At 38.1% G+C, this 10,042-nt stretch overlaps 2 protein-coding genes across 9 annotated transcripts; both read left to right on the top strand.

Moving 5' to 3' along the window:
• The first annotated feature begins 1,457 nt into the window (after positions 1-1,457).
• LOC113741860 (pentatricopeptide repeat-containing protein At1g56690, mitochondrial-like) lies at positions 1,458-9,820 on the top strand. Of its 8 annotated transcripts, none has more exons than XR_011812659.1 (6): positions 1,458-2,597; positions 4,742-4,815; positions 5,276-7,900; positions 8,637-8,780; positions 8,995-9,057; positions 9,324-9,820. XR_011812659.1 is itself a non-coding variant. In XM_072045020.1 (3 exons), exon 3 carries the CDS (start codon positions 5,370-5,372, stop codon positions 7,485-7,487), a length of 2,118 nt encoding a protein of 705 aa, XP_071901121.1. In that variant the 5' UTR covers positions 1,631-2,597; positions 4,742-4,815; positions 5,279-5,369; the 3' UTR covers positions 7,488-7,535. The 8 variants fall into 8 exon arrangements, 4 of the variants coding, with proteins under 4 accessions (XP_071901121.1, XP_071901377.1, XP_071901774.1 ...); XR_011842453.1 differs by lacking the exon at positions 1,458-2,597 and adding an exon at positions 4,130-4,269 and having other exon boundaries at positions 5,260-7,900; XR_011812694.1 differs by lacking the exons at positions 1,458-2,597; positions 9,324-9,820 and adding an exon at positions 4,130-4,269 and having other exon boundaries at positions 5,279-7,860; positions 8,995-9,231.
• On the top strand, positions 2,663-4,111 carry LOC140005383 (uncharacterized). The gene has a single exon (XM_072046443.1). The coding sequence runs from the start codon at positions 2,663-2,665 to the stop codon at positions 4,109-4,111; it is 1,449 nt and encodes a 482-aa protein (XP_071902544.1).
• Positions 9,821-10,042: the final 222 nt, after the last annotated feature.

Genomic DNA, 10,042 nt, shown 5'->3' with positions numbered 1-10,042 from the left:
GGAATTTTCATTTTCATTTAGCTAGTCAAACGTTTTTACCCATGATTAATTATAGTATTGTGCATGTATATGGAACTTATTTTGCAGGGTTAAAAATAAAAAAAAAAATCTCCTGTAGTATATCTAATATACAAAAAAAAAATCTCTTGTGATTTCAAAACATATTAAATGTTACCTTATAGTTTGAACTAAATTATAAACTAACAGAATTCATTAAATTTAACAAAAATGACGGTGTCGACTGTTAAACTTACTGAATTTTGTTAAATTTATCGGATTATGTTTGTTTGTAGTATAGTCTATCAAGCTCATATTGGAACTTATTTTGTAGTATAGTCTATCAAGCTCTGAAGCTCCTATTGCATCATCCTTCAAAATGGACAACGCGTGCATGCCCTGGCCTAGGCCCTAGGATTAAATGATGAGGCCCTAAGAAGGCATGTCGGATGAAAGACTCGTCGCATTTGACCGGTGGATGGGCTAGAAAGCGTTTTACTTTTACCTCGCGATTTCATCAAAAGGAGCTAATAATTGGCCCAGAATTCTTATGATTAATTCTAGCAGTTTTTATTATGCTAAATATAACCTTCTTAATTAAGTAACACTACTAGTAGTACTACTACATATTTATGCTAAAACCTTCTGCAGATTTTTGTCTGTCCATTGAAATAAGTCCTTCATATAATCTGGTTTTCAAATTGGGATAATTTCAGAAACTTCCCTTGAGCTTTTTGACAATTTCACAGAGCTCCCATAAGGTTTCAAAAATTACACTTACCTCCCTTGATTTGATAGTTTTAATAACAAAACTTTAAAAAATAATATTGACTTGGTCAATTTTTTAAATGAATACCCAACAATACCCTTGTGCAATGAGTTTTAATTTATTTTCCTATATAATTATAAGGTTATTTAGTATAATTATAAGGCAGAGGTGCCAAATTTTTCATGTCCATATCTACTATTTGATAAACAACTACTATGATATGATACTTTTGATGGTATATTATTATGAATTTAGATTTATAAGATAGAAAAGAAAATGTTGAAATAATCCATTTACAATTTATGAATTTTTTGAATAGTGGGAATTAACTCGTCAAAAAAATTACTAGTTCGATATTTGGTTATAATAAAAATTAGAGACAACAGTGATAGTTCTACAGTTTTATTGATGAAATTTTTTTTAAAAAAAAGGAATAAGAAGGGAACAAAATGAAAAAATAATTTTAAACTCATTCTAAATATAATCATACTAAATAAGGGGATTTTATTAAAATATTTAAGGGTAAAATTGTCATTTTAAATGATAAGGGAGGTATGTGTAATTTTTAAACCTCAGTGGAGCTCAATGGAATTGTCAAAAAACTCGGGAGGGTTTCTGAAATTATCCCTTCCAATTTTCTATCCCATACATGCAACTTCAAATGAGCATTGCTCATTACCTTCTCTGGAGCATTGCTCTTGAGGGAACAGAAGAGGAAGGCATCAGAGAAGTGGGAGCCACAAGGACCAGTCCTCAAATGAGCAATGCAAGGGCATTCCTTCCAGTGCTCTTTGAGCTTTTTCCTCCACTGACGCCAATTCTAAAGACACATGTATAAATTTCAGTCAGTCCCAAGTCTGAAGCACAGTATATTTAAAAAAATCCCCCAAAGCAGAAAATTGAATCAGCATGCTTAATTAGTAATGTTTGGAAACTGAATCCATCCTACCAAATTCTCATCTTCATCGCCAAATGCTGCAGCTTCTGCAACCCGAAAGAAGAAAAAGGACCTAGCAACTTTTGATCAGGGTTTGGGGTGGTTCAAGGCTCGTCTATTCTTCTGTCCAACATCAGATCAAATTACAAGAAGCAACAATCAAGAAAAGAGAGAAAGGAGGAGTATTGGACCAGCAATCAAAGAATCAAGAGACGAATTCGCTGAAGAAGGGTTCTTTTCGTCCTCTGGGGCTGCTGCCTGGCTCTCTACTTGTCCCATATCTTATCAGGATTGGATGCTACGGAGATGAAGAATGGGGAAAAGGCAGCAGCAGCAGCAGCCAAAAAATTGGGATGGACGAGAATTTTGAAGTTGGAGTTATCTGCAACCCATGTAAAGTTGTGGAGTGATTTGCAATTAATCTGTTAAATGTTATTGTGCCAACAGAATTGGAATGGACATCAAAGTCTAGTGTAGGCCGACTACTTCTGCAACAAAACCGCTGAACTTTACAATTCATTCCTCGTTCTTCTCACTCTTTCCTCATCGTCATTTTCACCACTCCCAGCCCCGGTTCCCCTCTTCTTCTCCTCCTCCATTTCCCCATTCCTCCTCTCAATCAGAACTACGGGGAAATTACATTATACATGACCAAACGCGGAAGGTGGCTCATGATTTTGGGATACGGGCAATGCCCATTCTGATGATGGGGGGCTAAGTCTGATTTTCAAAACTACAGGGAAGCACTTCTGAGAACGTCATATTTTGAAGGAGTTCAGTGTAATTAACCCATCGCGAAGTTTTGGCGGAGCAGGAGACCCGCCAAATTGCCACCTTCCGAGCATACCATTGCTAGGGTTCTGCTGCTGCTGATGCGACGGTCCTTCTGATCAGGTCAGTGATTTCCAGTTCGCTGGTCTTCAATTAGGACTCTGTTAGTTTCATTGATTGATCGAAATATGCGTTCCAAACTGACTAAAAATGCAATCTTTGAAGCTGACAACTCACTTGAAGTGTCTCTTAGAGAAGCTTTTCAGCTTCTGGAGCCCCAACTCAGACCCCCTTTTCCTTTAAAACTTCCAACTCAAGAAGACTACTTCAACCTGAACAAAGCAATTCTTTGCGAAATTTTATGTGAACCCCACGTGGCCAGAGTCCACATTAAGCACTTACATGCTATTGTCACTGATGGCTACACTTATTTTATATCCATGCTTATCAAGATTGTTAATGAGTTGTATGCCAAACTCGTTGATTCGGTGAAAACTCAGTTGATTTGGGTGACGCGTGAAATGGTGAATGTGTTGGGAGTTGGATTTGATGGTTTATTGGTGGCCCTTTTGAGGCAAATTGTTGGTGGTGACTTTAGCGGAGGAAATTTGTGGTTGTGTTTTGAGATGGTTAGTCTCTTTAGGGACAAATGGGATTGTTTGTTGGAGGATGAACCTCTAGTTTTGACCAGTGCTTTATACGTGTTTCTTCGTTTATTGGCTGATCATTGTAGGTTGCCAAATGACTCAAAAGTTGAAACCTTGAAGAGGCTTGAAATTGATTTTTGCATTAGGATGTTAAGGGAGAAATTTGGTTTGTGTTTGAAGATTGGAAGAGATCTTGTTCGGCTTTTACAGGACTTGGTTCATGTACCTGAGTTTTGCTCAATTTGGAAAGACTTGTTATTGAACCCTAGTGTGTTTCAGACTGATGCATTCTTAGATATCTCACAGCTCTACCTTTCAAGGACGTCTAGTAGGTATTTTCTGCTGCGGATAACTCCTGAAATGGAGAACCAGTTGAGGTTCTTGCTAACGCATGTTAAATTGGGAAATCAAAAGAGGTACCAAGTTTGGTTTGCAAAGAAGTTTCTTGGTGTCCCCGAGAGGGAGACTCTTCTAACTGACATTGTTAGGTTTATTTGCTGCGGACATCATCCACCTAATGAGATTATCCAGTCAGACATCATTCCTAGGTGGGCTGTCATAGGCTGGTTGCTAAAATCTTCCCAGAGGAATTATGTCGAAGCAAATGTTAAGCTTGCCTTATTCTATGATTGGCTTTTCTTTGATGACAAGGTAGATAATATAATGAACATTGAGCCTGGGATATTGCTAATGATAAATTCCATTCCTAGTTATGTTGACATAACTCGTACTCTTCTAGAATTTCTCTTGATGCTGGTGGAAAACTATGACATTGAAAGAAAAGATGTAATTGTCAAAGGGGTATCTTCAGCTTTCACTTTTCTTGTTCGAAAAGGTGTGGTTCGATCTCTTGATGCTTTGACTTGTTCTGATGTGATCTCTCCTTTTCTCAAGCAATTGTTTGAAAAAATCTTCAAAGACATGTTAGCAAGCCTTTCTGAGAGGGCAGTTGCCAGTCTTCCGCTTAAAACAATTTCTGCGCCTTCTTAACTGAGTCTGTTCTTGTCACCACCTTTTTGGATAGTCTGAGGCTCAAGACATGCTTTTAAGATGCATTTAGTGATGATGGTGGTGATGTTTTTGTTTCATCTTTATGTGAAGAAGATGGAGGTTTGAGCCTGTCAGAAGTGGTTGGTCATGCTTCATAGGTAAAGATCTTGAAACGCCAATCGAAGTTCATAAATAAGGACTCCCATTTTGAGCATGTTATCTAGTCTTGGCATTCGCTGTAACTTTGCAGAATTTTGTTACTGCAGCATTCAAAGCTTTTTGAGCCTATTGTCCCATGGTGATAGTTCATGCGTCTTGTTAGGACAGTTTATGGACCATCTGTGTCTGCTTTTTTATTTTTGTGTTCCACTTCCCAAAAGCGTGACTGTTCTTTGTTTTGCTCTATCCTCAGTGGTGCTTTTCAGCAATAAATGCCCCTTGCTTTTATTTTAACTACAATAACCACTCTTTTCTTCTTTTTAAATTTTTGAAGTTCTTTTTGTCCTTCCCCTGGTATGTAAATAGTTCCCCCTGCAATTCTTTTTCTTGCTTTATTTTTCATTTTGTTTATACCTTTTCAAATGCCGTTGTAAGTTTGAATATGTTCCTATTTCATGTTTCAATTGCAAGGCGAACAAATTGGAATAGGATTATCCAAACTATCGCCACAGAATTGAAGAAGTCAAGTGACATTCTCCTTGAAGGTAATTCATTTGATTAATGTCTTGTATTCTGTTAGACTATACCTTCTTTCTAAGTTCGATCCACATGCAATCTGTGTTGAGTTGTGCAATTTATATTTTCTCCCCAAAATGCTGTCCAGTGTATGTTTTATTGTTCAATGTTTAGTATGATATCATTCCAGCATTCCGCTTCTTCCAGAGTTTTTTCTTTTCACCATGATGCCTTCCTTATTCATCTAAAGGTACCTTTAATAGGGTGTAACATAATTTCAAGGGCAAAAAAAATTGTTTTCAGCCAGAATCATTTTCTAACTTTTGTTCACTCCACAGGACTTTTTTGATCTTAGAAGGCATTTAAAGATTAGAGAATCCTATCTTGGGTTCAGTTTGTTTAGCAAATATTAGGCTACTACTTTTGGTATCATTTCATATTGGTACTTCGTACTGAGTTTGCTTAGAGTCAAGGATAATTTAAATGCAGCAGCTGCTGCTGTTGCACATCACATTGAGGAGTGAAGAAAGAAGAGATAGGGGAGTGAAGAAACCAAAGCTGCTGCTGCTACTTGATTGTACGAATGTGCCGTTGGGTATTAATATTGCGGTGGAGAAAATGTTACTCCACCCTTGCCATCACTGCAAATTCTAAGATTGCGGAATATGCACGGTTGGGCCAAATTGACAATGCCCGAAGGGTTTTTGATCATATGCCCCACAAAGGTGTTGTCTCCTGGAATTCCATTATTGCCGGCTACTTCCAAAACAAACAGCCTAGTGAAGCCCAGAGCCTCTTCGATCAAATGCCTGATAGAAATTTAGTTTCTTGGAATGGACTGATTTCAGGCTATGTAAAGAATGGGATGGTGGACGAAGCCAGAAAGGTTTTTGATGAAATGCCCGAAAGGAATGTTGTCTCGTGGACTGCAATGGTTAGAGGGTATGTGGAGGAGGGGTTGGTATCAGAGGCTGAGGCTCTCTTTTGGCAAATGCCTGAAAAGAATGTGGTTTCGTGGACTGTCATGTTGGGTGGGTTGATACAACAGGGTAAAATGGAGGAGGCACAGAGGCTTTATGATATGATGCCCGCGAAGGATGTGGTGGCAAGAACAAGTATGGTTGGTGGGTTGTGTCAGGAAGGTCGGTTGGGTGAAGCTCGAGAGATTTTTGACAATATGCCCCATAGAAATGTGTTCTCCTGGACTTCGATGATCTCAGGATATGCACAAAATGAGAAGGTGGATTTGGCTAGGAAGCTTTTTGAGGTCATGCCTGAGAAGAATGAGGTGTCATGGACTGCTATGCTGATGGGATACATTCAGAGTGAAAGAATTGAAGAGGCATTGGAGCTCTTCGATGCAATGCCTATTAAATCAATTGTTGCTTGTAATGCAATGATACTTGGGTTAGGCAAGAATGGGAAGGTCACTAGAGCGAGGAGGATATTTGATTCCATGAGGGTGAAGGATGATGCTGCATGGAATGCAATGATTAAGGTTTATGAGAGAAAAGGGTTTGATTTGGAGGCCTTTGATATATTTCGCTGTATGCAAAGACAAGGTCTTAGACTGAACTTCCCATCATTGATAAGTGTGCTTTCTGTGTGTGCTAGTCTTGCAAGTGTCAATCATGGTAGGCAGATTCATGCTCAGTTGCTCAGATCAAAACTCGATGATGATGTATATGTTTCCTCTGTATTGATAACAATGTATGTGAAATGCGGCGACCTTATCAAAGCAAAGCAAGTATTTGACAGATTTTCTCTGAAGGATGTAGTCATGTGGAATTCTATAATAACAGGATATGCCCAACATGGCTTAGCAGATGAAACCCTGCAAGCATTCCGTGAAATGTGTTCTCTAGGCATTGCAGCAGATGCTGTTACTTTTGTTGGAGTTCTCTCAGCTTGCAGTTACACTGGAAAAGTTAAAGAAGGGAAAGAAATTTTTGAGGCTATGAAATCCAAATATTTGGTAGATCCAGGAACTGAACACTATGCTTGTATGGTTGATCTGCTTGGCCGAGCTGGTCATTTGGTTGAGGCTATGGATATGATTAACAAGATGCCAGTAGAAGCAGATGCAATTGCTTGGGGTTCTTTCATGGCAGCATGTAGGAACCACATGAACCTGGACTTGGCAGAAGTGGCAGCAAAGCAACTTCTGCAGCTTGAGCCACAAAATGCCGGACATTATGTTCTGCTTTCCAATATTTTTGCCTCTAAAGGCAAATGGGGGGATGTAGCAAAGCTGAGGAAGCACATGCGGTTGAGGAAGGTTAGCCGCTCGCCTGGTTGTAGCTGGATTGAGGTTGATAAGAAAGTGCATATGTTTACCGGTGGTGAGCACATGCCGCATCCAGAGCATCCAATGATTGTCGAGAAGTTAGAGAGCTTAGCTGCATTGCTAAGGGAAGCTGGATATGTCCCTGATGGCAGCTTTGTCCTGCATGATTTGGATGAAGAAGAGAAGGTACGAAGCCTGGGACATCACAGTGAAAAGTTGGCTATTGCATATGGACTTCTGAAGTTGCCTGGCGGAATGCCCATAAGGGTAATGAAAAACCTCCGAGTTTGTGGAGACTGCCATGTTGCTATAAAGTTAATTTCAAAAGTTACAGGAAGACTAATTATTTTAAGGGATGCAAATAGATTTCATCATTTTGAGGACGGAGTATGCTCTTGCAATGATTACTGGTGAACCTTGAAACCTCATATTGAAAAGTCATTCTGGTAGCTGTGCAGAGAATTGGTTAGAGCATGACCTGTGCCTGTCTAAAGACAGATTTTGTTATATGGATATGCGCAACTGCTTGCCATAATGCTGCTTATATTTGTGATTATATGTCCTTTAGCATGGTCACTGCTGATTTATGCAACTTTGGCTGAAAAATATATTTGAGCAGCAGCTGTGAGCTGCTTGTCTTCTCATGATGACTGAAAACAAACGTCATACTTGATGGAGGGAGGGCTTTTGGAGCTGAAGACCCAAAAAACAATTGAAGTGGTGATGTGGCCACCAAAGATAGGCTGCCTTTCATTCCTTGATGGTGCAACCAAGTTTTACAGTAAAGGTTTGCATATTTCTGAATATTCTGCTCTACATGTGTTCAGGTGTGTTTAGATTTTCAAAATTTGAACTTCACTTCAGTACTAATTGAACATCATTTAGAAAGCACATTATTTTGACACGTTCTTTACATTTAACTGTCTTTTGAGCGTCAGTAAGTTTTCAATAGTATAGTCTTTCTATCTCCTACAAGAGCTGTAGATATTTGGAACCTTTTGCAATCAGCTTGTGTTCAATTTGCTACCAATCTTGTATAACTTAGTATTGCATTTAATACAAATCCAGATGGATAAGTCAACGTATTTTAAGACCATTCTTTCTGATTATACTTTGTGATTCACTCAATCTTCATGATCAATTATGAGAAAGGTTCTCCAATACCTTCTTTAGTTTTTTTTCACGGAAAAATAATTTTTCAGCATTAAAAGGACATGTAGCTATAGCCTGTGCATTACAATGACATGTCATCCTCTGTGCCTTTGTTTTTTAGGTGAAGCATATCTGGTTAAAAAATGTAAATTTTTATTGTTTAATGCTTCTATGTCTCTGTATTCGTTACTACCAAAAAAAAAAAAAAGAAAGAAAGAAAAAGAAAAATCACGATCATCACTTTTTTTCAAAACACAAATTTATTTTAAATCGGTAGTACAAAAATCAGTTAATCCTAATAATTTATTGGAAGATATAAAATATTTACTGGAGGCTGGAAACTAAAACTGCTTTTTAAGAATTTGAAATACGAGTCGAAGTCAATAATGAATATGACTTTTATTCATGTAGGAGAGCTGTTCAAGAAGAGCTTTTGGACATTTTTGGATTCCCAAGTGGAGTGAGCTCTGTCAACGACCACAAGCTGAATTTGAGCTCGTGCACCCAATAAGCAACTAAAGCCATGTATTATCTGTTTGGATCCGCCCTATCAAGGTAGTTAATTTGCTTTAAATGTTCTAGCAGTCCAAATTACCTAGATATAAATTTATACATTTATGTATGTATGTATGTTTGTGTGTATATGTGTATATATATATACACACACACATGCCCACACATTCAAGTGTCCGTAGTTTCACTTCGGTTTTAGTCAAGCTTCCAGAAAATAGTTTTGCCAACCTAATTTGGTCTGTAATGTTATCTCTAGACGTGGATGCAATCAGTAGAAGTTCTCAGAAGCACCAATGGCCAATCTGCATGTCAGATTAGTGTAAGTGAACAATGATGACTATTCCATGGGAGTTATTTGTAATTTACCTTGAGATTTGCTCGGTGATTTTTTTTTTTTGTAACAAATTCTGGCTTAAGAAGAAATTTGTGTCAATGGATACTGATCACAAGCAAGCTATGGTTCTTCCAAAGGAAGCTTGGCTTTCTAACCTAACTGTCATAACAATTTTTTCCTAGTTCTTTTTCAAGTTTCTTTTAGGAGCCTCTTCCTGTTCTGATGTACAAGAAAGCGTGCAAATTCTGCAGATAGGATGGTGTGTGTCTATATGTGTGAATTGGCTCGTGAGGCATGGTATCTTCTTGAGACAGAAAGTGACGTAGGACAAGATGCGGTGGATCTTGCCTACTAGCACTAGCGGAAGAATGGGAGGAATGCTGGGCTGTTTTGAGGCTGTGATCAATCATGTATGGAAAAAGAAGGGAAGACGACGAGAATTTAGGGGTAAGAAGAACAAACGACTACTAAACTATTCATCAATCATATGTTGTATGTTGTAGAGAAGATGTCATCATTCTTTTTACCCCTCAAAGATACTCAGCATCGGGTGTTGCAACTCGTAAAGCTTCTTTGAAACTCGGCAATAGGTATTACGATTTCATCTACAATAACCCGTTTGAAAGACATTGTACCAACTTGATGGGTTAGGAATGTCTTCATTGCGCATAGAAAGTTTTGATGTATCTGGTCCTGATTGTCTTTTAGGTTTACAGAAATAAAAAAGAGATGCTTTTGTTTTGAGCCAGAGGATTCTTCTCAGTTTTCATTAACGTTGTCTCTTTGATCAAGATATGCCACTATAATCTGAAGATTTGGTCGTGTACGTGAAGATCTTGAAGTCTTCCACTTGTGAATATAAAAACAAAAAAAAAAACAAAAGATGCCTGACTTGAGGTGCTAATGGAATGCTTTTGGTAATTGAGTCATACCATGAAGCTTTTGTTATTATAGTATCAATTTGGTAATC

This window comes from Coffea arabica, chromosome 1c (genome assembly GCF_036785885.1).
Source record: "Coffea arabica cultivar ET-39 chromosome 1c, Coffea Arabica ET-39 HiFi, whole genome shotgun sequence".
Taxonomy (NCBI): domain Eukaryota; kingdom Viridiplantae; phylum Streptophyta; class Magnoliopsida; order Gentianales; family Rubiaceae; genus Coffea; species Coffea arabica.
The sequence above is the reverse complement of the archived record's forward strand: the minus strand, read 5'-3'. Positions and strand labels throughout refer to the sequence as shown.